Source organism: Amphiprion ocellaris, chromosome 5 (assembly GCF_022539595.1).
Source record: "Amphiprion ocellaris isolate individual 3 ecotype Okinawa chromosome 5, ASM2253959v1, whole genome shotgun sequence".
Classification (NCBI taxonomy): domain Eukaryota; kingdom Metazoa; phylum Chordata; class Actinopteri; family Pomacentridae; genus Amphiprion; species Amphiprion ocellaris.
Genome location: NC_072770.1, coordinates 12,943,497 through 12,960,886, shown reverse-complemented (window position 1 = coordinate 12,960,886; position 17,390 = coordinate 12,943,497). Strand labels below are relative to the sequence as shown.

The following is a 17,390-nucleotide window of genomic DNA, read 5'->3' as shown; positions in this document are numbered from 1 at the left end:
GTGGTTTTCTGTCAAACCTGCAATACATTTATGCATAAAACTTAATTTTACGGTAGGTCTGCCAAACTGCCTTTTCAAATATTTTAGTTGTGAACTGTGACTGCTGTACTAGGATTGTTTCTGTGACAGGATTTTGCTCTTACAAAGACACACAACACATACAGTGGATGCCACTAGCAGTCTGAAAGGCAAAGTTCTACGTAGTACTTGGTTCACATTCCTGGTTCATGTTCTAATGACACTGACCTCTGACATCCCTGACAAGGCAGCACAGTGGAAAAGTAATTAAAACTATAGCATGTTGTTTTTAAACCATTCCTCCCTGGAAAATGTCTACATCTTTCTAATCCCACACCAACAGTTTGTGATGCATTTCTGTTAGCAGGCTTTCGAATACCACAGATATGTGTACATTCAGGATTCATTGTATGTTACAGAGTGGAGGGTTGTGTAAGACCTCTGGAGAGCTGTGTGCAGATACTGAGGCTAAGCTAGCTGCTACTCGAGGGTCAGTAAACTACCTCTAGATTGTTTTGCCATCTGCTTTTGCCTCCACAAAAGATGCAACATGTGAATGTGGAGGATTTTAAGTTGCTTAAAGGCACCCGGTGGAGTTGGGGTGAGAAACAAAAGTATAGCACTGAGTAATGTAGCATAATACTTTTTGGGAGGTTTGTAGATGGCACTATTATTGGTTGTAATGAGTAATCAATTGCCATTTTTGAGTAATTTGTCCAACACACCCTGACATCGGGAGCACATTCTTTTATTCAAATGATGGTCAAAAATAAATTTGTTTGGCTCAGATGGGGTCCAGCGTGTTTGCTGTGAACCTAGCAGAGACTACCACAATGAATGCGTAGTCCTGACAGTGAAGAATAGAGGTGGAATTGTGACATATGGGGCTGCATGAGTGCAAAAAATATTGTGGAGGTTAAATTCATAGATGGCACTATTAGTGCCTATGAATATATCAGAATAGTGGCTGAGAGGATGATTAATTTTTTAAAATATTAATGTAGGGTTTTTAATTTTGTGAAACTAAACATATAGTGACATCAATCTACCACCCTACTGTTTGACTTAGAAGTAATGTAATTACTGTAATGTGATACAATACAAAAATCAGTTGACTTTTAAGTGATACTGCAAAGTAATGTAATAACAAATGTATATCATGAATATCACAAGTCGCCCCTGTTTTCCTTATGCATGCTATAGGTAGATGGGAAACAATGCAAAGTTTTCAGTTTTTAATGTTAATATCAATAAAAATCCAACATGTGCTGTACTCAGCCTTTTTCTCAAGTAAAATTTGGGAATGCATGGCACATTTATAAGAATATTTACATAGATATTCACAGAAAGTAGACAGTATCAAACTACCCTGGAGAATTCTTACCAAATAAAGTAAAATACACAAAAAAAAATCCATATGACAAACAATACTCAAAGAATATAAAATTGCTGTAAATTATATCAAATTATATTTTATACTTTATACTTAAATTGCATTTTAATATTGGCTTGAATACAGTATCCTAAATGTGCAATTTATTTCAGAACTCGGCTGCTTTAGTACAAATGCAACTACTTTTTGAATCATTATGCCCGTCCCAGCGGCTTTTTCTATCATCCTTAATATTTTAAACAGCATCTGCATACATTGTGATACCACCATTTAGCAAAAAGCCACAGCTTAACAAAGCTCAGAAAACTAAAATGATAGGATTATTTGAAAAAACAAAAAAGCTAAATGACTGAATAAAACAGTTTGTTTTGCTGTATCGTCCATATGCTTGATCTGTGCGCTCTCAGAGGTCAAGCGATATCCGAAAGTGCTGTGCTCTTTGGGCCAGTTCCTTTGCAAACTCCTGAGCCTCGTGCAGAGCTTGCTGATCCGGAAAGTGCAGCGCTGCCTTCTTGGTGGCCACGGCCAGCTGCTTCAGGAGAGCACACAGGTGGTTGCTCTTACACAGGAGGCTTTTGCTGGACCCTCCACGATGAGCCTCCCTGCACAAAGTGTCCACCAGTCTCTGGCCCACCATGATCACCAGCTTGCTTTGCGAGATGAACTGCTCTGGTGGCTGGCCATCCTGAAGGCTGCCCACAAATCCGCCAATGGCTTTCTGGAGAGCACCAAAATAAAGTCGGCAGTGCTCCGATAGGGACGGTGGTCGATGTTCTGTGCCTCTGCCAGAGTCAGAGGAGTTACGCTTGTCATCAGCCTGAACAAATGAGAAGCAGAATGTAAGAAGGTTAACATGTCATGTCTTCTGGACTACTGTGTTTCCTTCCCTAAATCCTGGCTTGTCATATTGCAGATGGATATAGATAAATAATCTAAATTTCCAAGACAAAATTTGGTTGCTTTTTTGCGATATGAGCATTAAGGGTCCAGGTTGTGATTCTGGAGAAAGACTGTTGATATTTAGCTAGTTTTCCTCTGTCCTGTGCACCAGCTTGAAGGTACACAGGAAACACTGGAATATGATGGAAGATAACGTTGTGTTGATTGGTCCAAGATTTTCACAGAAACTTCACACAGATTTCACAGATTTTCACAGAGTCTGACAAGAAGTGTTTTGAATTAGTATTGCTGACTTTATCTTGAATCACAAACAAATGCTTTTTTTAAATAGGACATACTCACCTGTGCTGTGTTAGTGGTTGGTGTGATATTTTCTTTTGGTTCTTTCTGCGCGTCCTTTTGCTCTCTTTCTTCATCCTTTGTCTGAAGAAAGGTCAAAAGCAAAAGAATTATATTAATAGGTATGCCGTAGGTTTTCTTTGGCTAAATCTCACCAGTCTGTTACTATATTAGCTCTCTTTAGGATGACAAAGAACAGAAGCTTTTACCTGCAGCTCTACATAGTCATTGTCATCCTCCTCCAAGTCTCCTCCTTGTTCAGTTCCATCAGGACTCTTCTTTGTCTCTGAAGGATCTGTGGTGTTCATCGACTCTGGATCTTTCTGAGGGGCTCTGAAGAGAAGCTTGCCATTGGCATTGATGATGGACACCAGTCGCTTGACGTCCTCTGGAACAGTGCGTGCCACCATAACAAAGCGCTCTAGTTGGTCAGGTGTCTGGATCTGCCCCGGGTCCTGACAGAGCATGTTGAGTGGCCATCCAGCCATGTTCAGAGCACTCACTGTTTGTTGTAGGATCACACCAGAGTCCTCTATGATGGACAACTGCTTATAGAGTCTGGTCTGCAGGTTGGTGTCAGTCAAACGACGGGCGTTGCCCTTAACATCCAGAGCAAAGTTTAGGAAGCATGTCAGAGAACATGCAATCGCTTCTGCTGCTTCTCTGACCTCTTTGAGGTGTTTCTCCAAATGTTCTTTGCACCTCCAGTTACTGCTGACAAAGTCCATGAGTTGAGGCACAGCCTTGCAAACAGACTCCTGCAGTTCCAGAAGTCTGCGGCAGGCCTCATCCTGACTGAGTGTCAGTTCTCGTAGAGGCTCAGGAGAAGACGAGCTTAGGGCCAAAGAATCACAGGAACTGGTGGAGGAGCTGGAGGCTGTGCTGATTCTTTGACTGTCTGCTGAAGTGAGAAGTAAGGTTCTGCCTCGCTCATCCTCCTGCACCGAAGATTCCCCACTTCCTGGAAGTTCACGGAAAGATGTACAGGCCAGAAAATTCCTCATCCGCTTCAGACGCATCTTTTTGAGTTCATAAATATTTTTTGAGTCACCCCTGCACTCTAGGGGTTTATGATCACTGGGGGCATCACTGGGGGCATTGTTGACAACTCGCGTAAGGGGTTCCTCTTTGGGTGGAACAGCATATACCAACTCCTCTGTAAAACTCTGTGGTGAGTGTTTGTTGGGAAGTGGGGCCCTTGGTAACACTCTGGGTGGGCTTGGGATGTCAAGAGCATTGGATTTTGGTATGTCATAAAGTGAGGAAGGTGGACTGTCTCGTTGAAGGGGCATAGAATGTGCTGGGAGAGTGTCATAGAGCTGCTTGCAATCTGCTTTGGATGGCATAGTATCATAGGAGCCTTGGGTTGGACTTAGTTTCTCAGGACCCACTGGCACATCATAGATCCACTCGGGCTTGCGAGGGTTGGGAAGGGTGCTGTACCCACCAATCATCTTCTGTTGGGATTCTGTGGTTGAGGGAACAGGGATGTCATAGTTTGGGTCCTGCGACAGAGGTGGTGGAATTGCATACACCTGTGAGCAAAGAGAACATTATCAATATCACAGTTATGGAGAAAGAAAGGTCTTCAGTAATGAGGCAAACATTCTTTGTCGCTTAGAGGAAAGTAAAAGTCTCAGTTTGTTTCAAGTCAAGTGCTTGTTGGATCATCTAAGAGTCTTTACTATCACATCCATATTTATTTCTGTCAACAGCTGAATGAAACACCACAAATGGCTCCAAGAAGAGGCGTTAGCCTCATTTATATGACTCATAGTGTCAATTATTAAATAAATACAAGTTCTTAGACAGAAAATAGGGAGGGAGGTGTAAAAATATTTGCTCAAATGAGTAATCTAATGTTGCATTTGCTGTACATGTTTATTTCAAGCATACTGAACCCTTTACAGGAAAATATGCAAAAATACTGGGAGAGACTTCATTTCAAAGTGAATGCATCATAAATACCTAAGATATTCATTAATCTCTCAAAACATCTGAAACTCACATAAGTGTCTCCTGGACTGCTGCACCTTAAACTCTCTGGAGAGCCAAATCTCTTTTGCAGCTCCGAAATTGGAATCAGCGAGTGTTTTCGCGGCATTTGTCTGGAAGTTGGTGTTTCCTGCAAAAACAACATGAAAAAACAGTGAATACATCAGATCAATACCTCCTCAGGTGGCCATATATCTGCAAATGGTCTCAGCTTTGACTAATGTTTGCACTCACGGTGAAAAGAGAAACTCGTCTTGCTTGGCTCGGAACATCGTAGACCTCCCCTTTTGGACTGGATGCCATGCTGAAGAATGAAGGCTGCAGACAAGAGAGACAGGCTGTAATATTAGGGTTGACTGGCAGTGTTGCTTAGATCAAAGCTACATCTACCTCACTGACCTGTGCATTAACGCATTTATGGAGACAGTGTTTGCTCTGAAGCCTGTTGAGAGGGCCGGAGAAGCCCATTATGCGTACACTTTGCCAATTAACGCAGCTCTGTAATAGAAACCATGCTGCTCAATGAATATTAGGTGGCTACTGCAGAAGGGAACAGGACTCCCCTGGAGCAGGAGAGGAAATGGTGAACATATGGGTATATTTCTCCCCACGTTTTGCTGCACAGGCACCCATACAGACGCTTCTATCTTTCTGGGGTCCCTGGCGGCAGGGGCTGCTGTTTGCAGTTAAAAGTGTCTGAAGTCTGTGTCTGTTTGTCTTTTACAGGCCCATAAAGAGCCCGGTGCTGCATGCCTGTCCCCATGGAGAGGCCCCTGGTCCCCATCTGCAAGCTCTTTTGCCAGCAGGAGTTTCACAGCATTGCATTTCTGCAGCAGTCTACCTCTCTAATCATGAGCGTTAACACTTCCCAAGAAGGAAGGCCAACTTTGACCTCAAAGCAACAGGCCAACTAACATCTACGTTTAGCTCTTCTTTTTACAATTAATCAGAGTCATTATATTTGTACCTTGTTGCCTTCAGGTCCTTCTGCGGTGTGCTTAATTGCTGATGGGTTTGGACTTTTTGAAGCTGATGAAGGAGTGGACGGGACTTTGTAGATCAGGTCCATGCGTTCATAAGCGGGGCTGTTGGTGGGTCGGGGTACACTTGGGATCTGGTAGATATTTTGCACACAGTCACCAGCTTTAGCATGAGTTAATTTGGGTTTTTCTGCAACATGGCACACGGAGCCTGCAGTGGTTCCACTCTGCGGTAAGAGCTTCAGTCTGTTTGCAGGGGCCAGGCCATGGCGTCCATACAGGGAGCACATCCACCAGCCGCTGGTACCGGCCACATTTTGATCCATCACCGTGACGATGTCACCCTTTCTGAAGGCGAGCTCATCTGCACACTCTGCCGTGTTGTCATACAGAGCTTTCGCTAGTTTGTTCTGAAATAGAGAAGAGATAAAGTTGAAATAAGGATCATGTCGTAATACCCACCCACATACCTGTGGCCAGACAGTATGTGACACTATTACATGAGAAAACATAATACCTCATGGCACTTTTGCAAGACATGACTAGATGTTGCACATCTGATACTGCACCAGCATTTCACAGCTCTTAATGAATAGAACTACGCTGTAAAACGGCATTTTTGTCTAACTACAGAACCTTTTCGTGCTACCTAAATCTAAATACAGAAGTTATGTGAACCTGAGTTATTTCAGTCTGAAACATCTTGTTTTTAATTTGAGATAAAGATAGATGAGGTCTTTTGACTTAGAGTTACAAGTTGAAATAATCTACAGCTGGTATCAATTCATTAAATCAACTTTTAAAAGCAACAAAACTATAGAGCCAGCAGATTTCCCACCACGCAGACACTTTGTAGCTTTTTCACAGTGAAAGATGTGTTAAATCCTGTTTCTTTCTTTGCTGTATAATGTCAGCAGTAAAAAACATGAGGCCAAATTCACTAGATACTCACTGTACACCCCTTTTTAAAACAAAGAAACAGAAAGCAGCCATACGTTATCTTAAATCTAAAAGGATTTCAACATTGCAGTTGATAGTTCTTCATGTCAGATAAAGAACTGACTCCTTAAATGAGAAAATGTAGAAGGAAAGCGAGAGACTATGCAGTTGATTCAATGTAACGTCTTAAACTGACTGAACTTGCTCAGCTAATTTTACATGTCAGGTTCACTTAACTCACATTTTTAAGGCAGTGGGGAAATTTTAAGTGTTTTAAAACTGCTGTAGTTGTCACAAAACTTTTCCCCTTTTTTGTTACAATAAATGTCTTTTGAATGATATATTTCTTTGCTCTGTATTTTCACTTCTTGTTTGTGCTTCCTACACAGAGATAAATGAAAAACAAGTTTCTTCACAGCTTCCTCTTGCAGGCTTGCAAGCGTCCTATCTCGTCACTCGAAAACACATTGCAATGAGTAATGCAAGCTGGACTCTGCAACAGTAGGATGACCATCAAGTTCAATGCACATATCCCATTTAAACCTCCTGCCATGTGCTGAAGCATCTTAACCATTATTAGTTGTACAGTCAATAAAGTGTCCAGCTCTGAATGTGACAAATCTAAGTGTGACTGGGCTCCATGCAAACTGGGTGAGTTTCCTGTGTTCAGTGTTGTGGTGGCTGTTCATTATGAGTACAGCGCTGTAAATGCATGACATAGACCTCTAAACCTAAACCGCCGGGCAGAGCAGCTTGTGGTGTGATGTGCTATGGCAGCCACTCATGGGAACGCGTGTTCATTTTAACACATTTTGACGTAACTCTGACCACAACACAGTGACTAATAAATGTGTGAAATTAGTCAGCAGGCTGCTAAATCTTATAAAAGTTTCACCCTTTAACACACTGAAGATACTTGGAGTAAAATTTGAATCTAAATAAAATATGACTGGAAAACATTCTATGTGCTTTTACTTATAAACTGTGGTACTTGTATTTGTTTTTTTTGCTTGTACTGATCCCTCACAGGGGAAATTTACATGTTACAGCAGCTGGATACAGAAAAGGGCATACAAGAAACAGAACAATAATTACAAAAGCACAATAAAGCTATAAGATATAATAGAGATAAGACATAAATGATAAGGTTGAAAAATGTATAAAAAGGTATCTTCTGATCCGTTTGAATGAAGGGAGATCCTAAATTCTAAAATGATATAATATAATATAATATAATATAATTAACATAATATAAGATATAATACAACACTATTAAATACTATTCCATTCTATTATTTTTTTATTCTATTCTATTCTATTCTATTCTATTCTATTCTATTCTATTCTATTCTATTATATATGTACAGTACCAGTCAAAAGTTTGGACACACCTTCTCATTCAGTGGTTTTTATTTGATTATTTTATACATTGCAGATTAGTACTGAAGACATCAAAACTATAAAAGAATACATGTGTAAGTAAATGTTAATCTTCAGTATTAATCTACAATGTAGAAAATAAAAAAAATAAAAAGTATTGAATGAGAAGGAATGTCCAAACTTTTGACTGGTAGTGTGTATGTCTGTGTATATTATATGATAGTAGTCAGTAGTAGTAGCCAACAGCTGGCTTTTTGCTCTGAACTGTTTCAAAATGACCACAGATTTCTCAATGTGGTGCAGGAGAACTTGACCAACCTGCACAGAGCTCTTACCCAATCCTCATCCAACCTATATGTGACTGCTGAGTCAGACCTTCTCACCCTACATCAGTGCTGAGGCTCTCTAATGTTCTTGTGACTGAAAATCTCATGGAAATCTTCCAGAAAACTGAGGCTGTTGAAACATCACTGCCATAATCACACATGTGTGGAACGTTCAGATGTCCGCAGACTTTTGGCCCGAGTCCTGCCCTTGAAACATTCATACACCGCCATAGCTGAACTTAAAGCACACGAAGGAGAGAAACTGTTGGAAATAATAACGGCACACACAGTCATGCAGACCCTGGAGTAAACAAACACACCTCCCTCACACACCCACACACTCTGCCCTCATCTCTCGGGGTGAATCCTTCGCAACAAAGAGCCCATTGACCATCAGAGACTGGCACGCTCAGCACCTGTTGGGATGCAGGCCTGTGCAGCACACTGACCGCAGCAGACCCCCTCCAACACACACACCAAACTCCCTGCCTAATCCTCGGGGTCATGCTACAGACATGCGAGTGAAATACGTAGGGTCAGATGACAGTCAGCGACCATCCACTGAGGTTTACTTTGTACTTTCTCCTCGGACTCATCTACTATCCTGAGATCACACTGACAGCTGATCGCTTTCGCGATCATCACCACAAACTCTCTATGGTGCTTCACCCATGTGTTGTATTTTATTAATAAGGTATCCATTACACGTGCGAGTTTCACAAGCGTCACTGAAACCACAACCTTTTGTCTGACCCCATTACAAGTGGACAAAACTATATATTTATACATCACCAAACCGCAACCCAACATGTGAAACTATCAGAATTCAGGTCCTGAACGCAAGCCTCCTCCTCATCTTGTGCTGTGGGGGTTTTTTTTGTTTTTGTTTTTTTTGTACTCCTGATTCTGTGTTGATCAGTGAGTTTACAGTAACAAAGTCAGATTCAGCTGTGACTCTTTTGGATTCCTGCACACGCCTGCTTGTGCAGATCAGCTCCTCAGACAGCTGGCCTTTAGCACTTCGGCCGGACAGCTGCCTCCGTCTCTCCCTTGACTCTCCCCACCTCTGCGCTCCGTCCTGTTCACAAATTAACATCGGACCATCGGACGCAACGCAAGAAGTGCTTCGAAGAGTCAATGAGGGCAGCTTCTGTTCAGACAATAAGCCATGTCGCAAGATTTTGCTCAAACTTCCCTTAAAAAAATGTAAAGAATGTTGTTTTTATGACACACTGCTAGTTATAAAAACAAAGATAATGTGTATTTCTGTTCTTAACCTCAACTCAAGCAGCATCCTTGATTAAAAACATAAAACTAAAATAAAGAAATAACATCTTAAATTCTGAAATCGCAATAAAATGACGTACTAGAGTACTAACATTTGATAAAATGCTCATAAAAACACTGTCTTGGGTTTCGAATCCAGGAAAGACAGTGTGTCTTTGAATATTTCTATTAGTGTCATCATCACCTAGATAAAGATATTCAACTTGGGATAGAAAACACAGGAAAAACAAGGTATCTGCACATAGGAGGAGCTGGTATCTGATAATGCTGGGGACATTTTAGCTCAATTAATGACTTGAAAGAGCCACTGTGGGAATGAAGAGATCATGTTTAAACTAAAACTTACTGTTGTTGAGAGAAAAAGAGCCATCAAGTCAGTAGTTTGACTCAGCGGATGTTTGTAGGTTGTGGGTATAAAACTGCCATTAGCTGCGCATTTGCATTCTTGTTACTATTTGTAAAATCCCTTCACTACAGGAAGCAACTAGATCTGAGAAGCAAACGACCACACTTGAAATGTCAGCTTTTGTTGAAAGTTTCGATATTAGATGCAATAAAGCAATAAAAAGCCTACTGCTTTTATTTAGTAAATTTGACATTTTACTGGCAATTCTTGTCTCCCTGCATGTAGGAAATGGTTGGTGGAATGTTTTACCACTATTTTGAGTCAACACCATTGGTAAATCCTGTTATTGGCTCCATTCAAGACAACTGTGATTGGTTTAAAAAATACAAACATACCAGAACTTTGTTTGTTTCTCCTGTGCCAGAAAGATCACGAGGTGCAACAGACCATTCTACACATCCCAACGTCAGCTTTACAAAATGGTCTAGCTTTGCAAGACTATCAAGACAATAAAGTCACTTAATAGCAGCATTTGCCTAAAGCTGGCTAACATTAGCCAATGTATGCTACCAGTCATACTAGACCACGTTAGACTGTAACTGCAAAACTCATTACAGTATAAAAAAAAAAGAATATGTACTGAGACGAAGAAAGGGGCCTTTAACTGCTTTTTAATTCAATTTTTCATTTGTTAAACTAGAAATGTAGACTGATTATATGTACACTGCCGTTCAAAAGTTTGTTGTCGCTTAGAAATGTCCTTATTTTAGAAAGAAAAGCACTTTTTCAATGAAGATAACATTAAATGAATCAGAAATACAGTCTAGACATTGTTAATGTGGTAAATGACTATTCTAGCTGGAAACAGCTGATTTTTAATGGAATATCTACATAGAGGTACAGAGGAACATTTCCAGCAACCATCACTCCTGTGTTCTAATGCTACATTGTGTTAGCTAATGGTGTTGAAAGGATCATTGATGATTAGAAAACCCTAGAGCAGTGGTTCTTAACCTGGGTTCGATCGAACCCTAGGGGTTTGGTGAGTCAGTCTCAGGGGTTCAACGGAGGTCAAGAGACACACTTGACTCATATGATTGGTGATGACACGCCCTGCTTGGCCATCACTGGCAGCAGGTGATCACGCTACATTGCTTGGCCAATCTGTGCTGCAGGGAATTTGGTGCACTCAGTAATCGATTTGTGACTGTTGTGATGGTATGTTGTGTCATTTCTTTCTTAATATTTTAATCCATGCTAACTATGTTGAGCAAAAAAAGAAAGTGGTCGGACGAATATGTACAACATGGATTCACATGTATAACGGAACGTGATGGGAGTCAGCGTCCTAGCTGCATGATTTACAATGCCAAGTTAAGCAGTTCTAGTCTAGCACCGGCAAAACTAAAGGAACACTTCCTTAAGCTGCATGGAGATGGGGAATACAAGAACACAAGTGATGTTAATACACGGTTCATTTTGTGCACCAGTAAAACATATAACTATGTCTTGAATTTGAAAAAAAATTATATTTTATTTTTCAATAAAGAAGGGTTCGGTGAATGCGCATAAGAAACTGGTGGGGTTCAGTACCTCCAACAAGGTTAAGAACCACTGCCCTAGAGCAATTATGTTAGCACATGAATAAAAGTGTGAGATTTCATGGGGAACGTGAAATTGTCTGGGTGACCCCAAACTTTTGAACGGTAATGTATAGGTATGAAATGTATTTTTTTGTTTGTTTAATATGTTCTGTTTTGAGGATCTGTAGCAATTGCATTATTTTGATACTATATAACTACTACTACTGTTCACCTCTTCTCTCTGACTGGGTTGTCATCCAGTAGAATTCAGTAATTTTGAGGGTATTTCTTCAAAGAGCGTGTTGTTAACAGAACAATAATAATAATAATAGTAACTTTATTTATACAGCACTTTCAAATCAAAGTGCTTTACAGAGCAAGCAACAGATAGAATACAATAAAATGATAACGGATAAAAACAATGGCTAAGAAGACACAATAACAACAATAAAACTGATAAGAAAAGTATCTAAGAAGACACATTACCTCACAGTTAGCATTCATGTACAGCAGAGAACAAGTGGAAATACTTGCAAGTCTGGGCCCCATTGTGAATGCAGCAGATTTGAAGTATTTCTTTCCTAGGAGTTCACCAACACAATGTAAATACATTGTGGAAATATCAGTTTTGTTTTTGTACGATTGTTGAACCTCATGTTCTACATAGTATGAAAACTAATCTTATTTCTTTTTTTTACCTCTCTAGGGTACATGGAGTTTGTTCATTGGTGGTGGAGTCAAAGCAACGCCCTAATTAAGATGTCTTCTGGCTTTGCACAAAACTATTTGCCTGATGAAGGTCTAGCATTGAAACAATGCACCAATAAATGCATTTTTGCAAGTTAGGGAGTATAGGGGAGTCTGTTTGAACTTTTTATTTGTTAAAAAATGGGGGGAATGTGTTACTTCTATGTGAAATGGTCGATCAGTCAAAATTGTTTATAGTTTATACTGGTCTTAAAGTGACTCATGTACAGGCTGATGATTTATCCTGAGTACAATCATGGTGAAACTAATCATTTTTAGTGTTTCTTCACACACTGCGGAATTAAGGTAGCTATTTATCTGTCACTGACGTGCATTCACCAAGTATTTCATAAGAATGGAAGTCCCTGTTGATAAAGGGAGATGCTATGAGGTAATTGCAATCTTTTTTTCCCGTACAATCACCGTGGGAGCACCTGTAGAGACACACTACTGCATCATCTGTCCAATCCCAGAGAGCCGGTGGACCAGCAAGCAGTCCAGGAAGGGGTTCCCAGTGTGGGAACGACACCCTCTCGGTTCACTCTGACCTTTTGCTCCTTGTCAGCCAGGTCAGGACCTCCGGGGGTAGGTCAGCGCCTCATCCATTATAACCCCAGACACATGCCAGGACCGGAATGACACCCATGGTGGTGGTGAACAAATCTGTCACACACGACCACAACTTCACTAAAATTTAGAAAAACGTTCATTTTCCCAGGCAGAGCGGTGGGAGAAGACTGTCCAGGATGAGTCACTGCATATAGCTGAGATCAACTCCTCTCTTGGATCTGGACAGGAAGCTAGCCTGTAAATATGACATATTAGACTTTCCCACAGATTTGCAGAAGGAGGGGGGGAGTAATGATGAGGAGAAATGGGGACAGACAGATAAACGGGAGACAGATTCTGGTATCATCGTAAATTATCTTTTGAAATGTTAGGAATTTGTTCCTTCTCCATCAGTTTTTTCACCTTAAATGATTCTCAGATGTGGTGCATGATGGAAAATCACCTGCGTCAACCAAGTCTCCAACCCAAACAACTTTCAAGAGGAGGCTTTGGAGACAGATTCAGACTATGTGGCAGTGACATTGACTCGCTGGAGCTGCCCTGGTATTTCCTGTATGGGAACTGGTGAGAACTATGTCAAAATCTCATACACAAACGCGCACAAACCGATGAAAACTTCCAAGAGGCTTTTACTGGACAATTAACATTCCACATGGAGAACTAATCATCTTACAACAACATAAGCCTAAACAAGCAGTATAGATTTAGTATGTTTCCCAACTAAACACAAAACAGCCCATTTCAGATAACTGAACTGCTGTAATCTCCAATCCAATTTTGTTCATTTCGGATGCAGATTTCAACCAGTTTGCAGGCTGTTATGTTAAAATTGTCAGTTCCTGCGAGTCAGTTGACTTAAGCAGAACTGAACATAGTAAAGAACTTTTTATAGCACAAAGGACAGAATGAGTTCTAAGGATACATGAGTGCAGGAAATCTGCTTTTTAATCATTTAATTTACTCTTTTAAAGGATGTGAGTCGAACTTGTGATGCATTTAAAGAACTATGAAAAGTCCTTTCAGGCAGTTCTACACATTCAGGGGTTTTTCTTCAGCAGCTGAATTTGGTGTGGTTTGACATTTAGTTGGTAGTGGGGCGATGCTAGTGAAAGAGAGATGAGTATTTGAATGATTTATGATGAAAGTAAGACAAGAACTAAAAAAACTCTCAGCTGTCTTGCCTCTGATCCAGTTTTTACCAAATATAATGAGACAATATGGGTAAATATGGCCATATTACAGTCACTACTGAGTCATTTTACTGACGTGATAGTCTTGCCAAGTCAGACCATTTTTTAATGCTGACGCTGTGATGTGTAGAATGGTCTGCTGCACCTCATTATCATTCTGCTACAGGGGGTAAAGTTCTGCAGCGATTGCATTTCTTTAAATGGGGATGCTTTAATTCAGATACTGCAATGATGTCAGAAGTCTGTGTTAAACAAGATTAAAGATGCAAACCTTTGGTAAACATAAGTAAAGAAAAAAGCTAAAAGTTTAGCATATTTCAGCTTCAAGATCAAACACGAGAAAAGATGTGAAATCTGTTGCTTGTTTTCATAACCCCTGGGGTCAACAGTGGGTGGGCTCATTGTTGAGGGGGTTTAAAGAGACAACAGCTAAAGCAGTCTGCATAAAAAAGCCTGTATATGATCAGTAGGGTATTTTTGGAAATGTAAATCATTTACAGAGATGACAGTAGAGCTGTACAATAAAAATGTAGACAGAAAAGTCTGTGATTTATCCCCTTTACAGTAACTAACTACAGAATATCTTGGGCTATGAAGAGTATATAATGTATAGCAACCAGAATATGAACATCATTAAGTGTTCTTTAGTGAATAATACAATACATGCTGGCAAGCAGATGGAAGTAAATGGGGACATAAACAAAATATGTCACCATTTATGCAATTTAAGCTGCAGATTTCACTCACAATGACACTTTAGAATCAACAAATGTCAGCTGATTCTGGCTTCATTTTAGTGTATTATGTGTCATGGCTTCCTATTACCAGGTGCGACGGCAACCACGAGTACAAACTGGGTGAAATGCACTACAGTGAGCATCAGTCATCTCCTAGACAGAATGGCAGAAGAGTCACAGCAACAGTGGAAGACAAAGTGAGGAGCAGCACTGTAGATAATAGGCCGGCCGCAGACTCGCTGCTGCCTGACATGAACTTATCTCACTGCTTGCACTCTGGTTTTATTTATACTCACACTTCCTCACACTCATCTTCTGCCTTTAGTCACAGTGGACATATTCACTAAGTGCCCATTTTGCTACAGTGGACACATTTACATGCTGAGTGGTTGAGTCTATGTATCAGTGTATAATTACTTATCATGATAAATTATATGGTATCAGTATGGACCTAAAGACTGCAAACTGATGAGTGAAATTACATCTATCTTGGTGAAATTTGTAGCCTGCAAAGTTCATGATGACAACTTATCTATTGACATGGCAACTGGCAAAATGAAGACACCAAGATGCAGTAGAAAGCATGGACCACAATCACATGCTACAAATGTTGGAAATTTTTAAGGAGAAATTCACTTGTACGACTGAGAAACCTCTAGTGTGTTGCTACTGCAGTTTTCCCTGAAAAGATCTCATAATCAGCATATTGTAACATCCTCAGGTGTCGCCATCGTTTCTGTTTATGTTGTGAAAAGGTTCACGAGTAAGATTGCATCATCAGGAAGGGTCCAGTTGCTATCTGTCTGCTTCGAAGAAAATGGCTTTACTACGATTTTCATTCACTGAAAGAAACTTACTGGTGGAAACAGTGCAGATGAGAGCTGTGGGACTGAACCGAAACAGTAAAGTTGAATGTACTACCAAAATAGTGAGCTGGAGGACGCTAAAAACACCCTCTGTGAGGTTGCAACAATAAGCAACACCTTTAATTTTGCACATATTAAATAATAGTTACAGCAGCTTCAATCTCAGCCCAACAACTCCAACTAAAACCAATCATTTACTGTTAAGTGTATCAGTATCCAGTAGGTATAATGACGATTTTCTGTGTTAGATGAACAATCCTCAGCAGTTAAACACACAGACCTTCCTTCAGAAGAGGATGCTGCCACTTCTCCTGCTGTGTAAACCCTCATGACTGTCTACTGACTCCTGCTCTCAGATGATAAAAACAGACACAGCAGCAGCGCATTAGACAGGCCAAAAATAGCTTTCTAAAAACTTAAAAAAAAAAAAAAAAAAAAAAACTAATTCCAACACAAGATGCATTTATAGACCGGAAAGGAGATTGCTTAAGCTGAGTTAGTCATCGACCAAACCGGTCTGTCATTTTTAAAGAAGGCTTGAATAAGATGAGCTCAGTTGTATAGTTGCTTCGTATAGGGGAAATTTCAGAGTGATGCATATCCTTTCTTGAGCACTGCTTGCTCCAGATAGGACATGAGAAGGCTGTATGTTGCTCATACATTAATTACGTCAGTGTTTTTGAGATGTTTTCTGCGCTAAACCAAACACTAGCTGGTCTGGCAGGCCCCTATCTGGAATGTAAGAGACTTAACACAGGAACTAAAGCAGAATTCTGCAGTTGTTTAATGTTTTCTCCATCTGCTGTTGGCTACGCTGCTGCCCCATTTTGTTGCTCCAGGGGATCCTTCAGCAAACACTGATCTGTTCTGTGCAAATATAGCCCCCAAAAAATTAATTCTTGACTTAAAATCCAGTCCTGTCAGTGCTGATTTTTGCAACATCTGAGGTTGAAGCCGCAAAAGATGCACCCAACACAGCTGCAGATGTGCAAAAAATGTTTAAAAGACCAGAGATGTGTTTGGATAAAGAAGAGCTTGTTAGAATTGGGGGTATTTGTTGGTTTAATCGGTAGTAAATCAGCAGAATAATGGCACACAGGTTCACAAGTGTAAGCTAAACTGCCACCCAACATCCCCAATTATTTGTTCTGTGAGCAGCCCGAGTTGATAATCTCACTTTTGTGTTAATGGGACTCAAAGTTTCACCCTCAGCTCGGGATCAGCCCTCTCAGGTTGCAGCCTACAGTGAAGCAGGTCAGAGTGTGTGAATAGAAATAGGTGGTATCTGACACTACAAGCTCAGACCAAGCAGGTGGTCTATGGGGACATTCCTCTGGGTGGACAACAACTTTACACATTCAAAACTTCAAAATGACAGTTTCAATTTTCTGTTTCTTAGAATAAGAGCGGCTTCAGGACTCACCATGGTTGCTAAGTAGTTTTGTCCACACTGGGGGGAGTTAAGTCCGTCCACAGAGGGTCACTCTTCCATCTCAACCAGGAGTGTGTGTGAAAACTCTCGGGGCTTCACTCCTCCTCCTCCTCGTAGTCTCTCAAGCATATTGTCTGAGCTGTCACCGAGAGCCAGACTGTTTTACACCCTGGGCGGGGAAAACTGGGCTGAATGTCAGTGACAGAGCTTCTCCTCTGCAGCCTCATTGGTCGCCGGGACTCCTGCAGCTGCCCCACTTCACTGCTTTTCTATTTTTTTTCCTCGACCTCTCTTCATAGAACTCGACATTCTCTTCCATCTTTCCGGTAAAGCAGAAGTAGATTAGTTGTTGCTGGTTTATT

At 40.7% G+C, this 17,390-nt stretch overlaps 1 protein-coding gene across 1 annotated transcript; it reads right to left on the bottom strand.

Annotated features, from left to right (window-relative positions):
• Positions 1-1,238: 1,238 nt before the first annotated feature.
• Positions 1,239-17,161, bottom strand: cass4 (Cas scaffold protein family member 4). Its single transcript, XM_023298850.3, has 7 exons — positions 17,020-17,161; positions 5,613-6,035; positions 4,880-4,963; positions 4,659-4,775; positions 2,860-4,185; positions 2,654-2,734; positions 1,239-2,228 (listed from the first exon to the last, which is right to left on the bottom strand). Exons 1-7 carry the CDS (start codon positions 17,020-17,022, stop codon positions 1,815-1,817), a joined length of 2,448 nt encoding a protein of 815 aa, XP_023154618.2. The 5' UTR covers positions 17,023-17,161; the 3' UTR covers positions 1,239-1,814.
• Between the last annotated feature and the right edge of the window lie 229 nt (positions 17,162-17,390).

Excerpts from the sequence above, each read along its gene's own strand:
- cass4 (XM_023298850.3), bottom strand. Across the intron at positions 4,186-4,658 it reads GCAGTCCAGGAGACACTTAT|GTGTATGCAATTCCACCACC; the intron begins GTGAGTTTCAGA and ends CTTTGCTCACAG. Across the intron at positions 2,735-2,859 it reads ATGACTATGTAGAGCTGCAG|ACAAAGGATGAAGAAAGAGA; the intron begins GTAAAAGCTTCT and ends ACCTTTCTTCAG.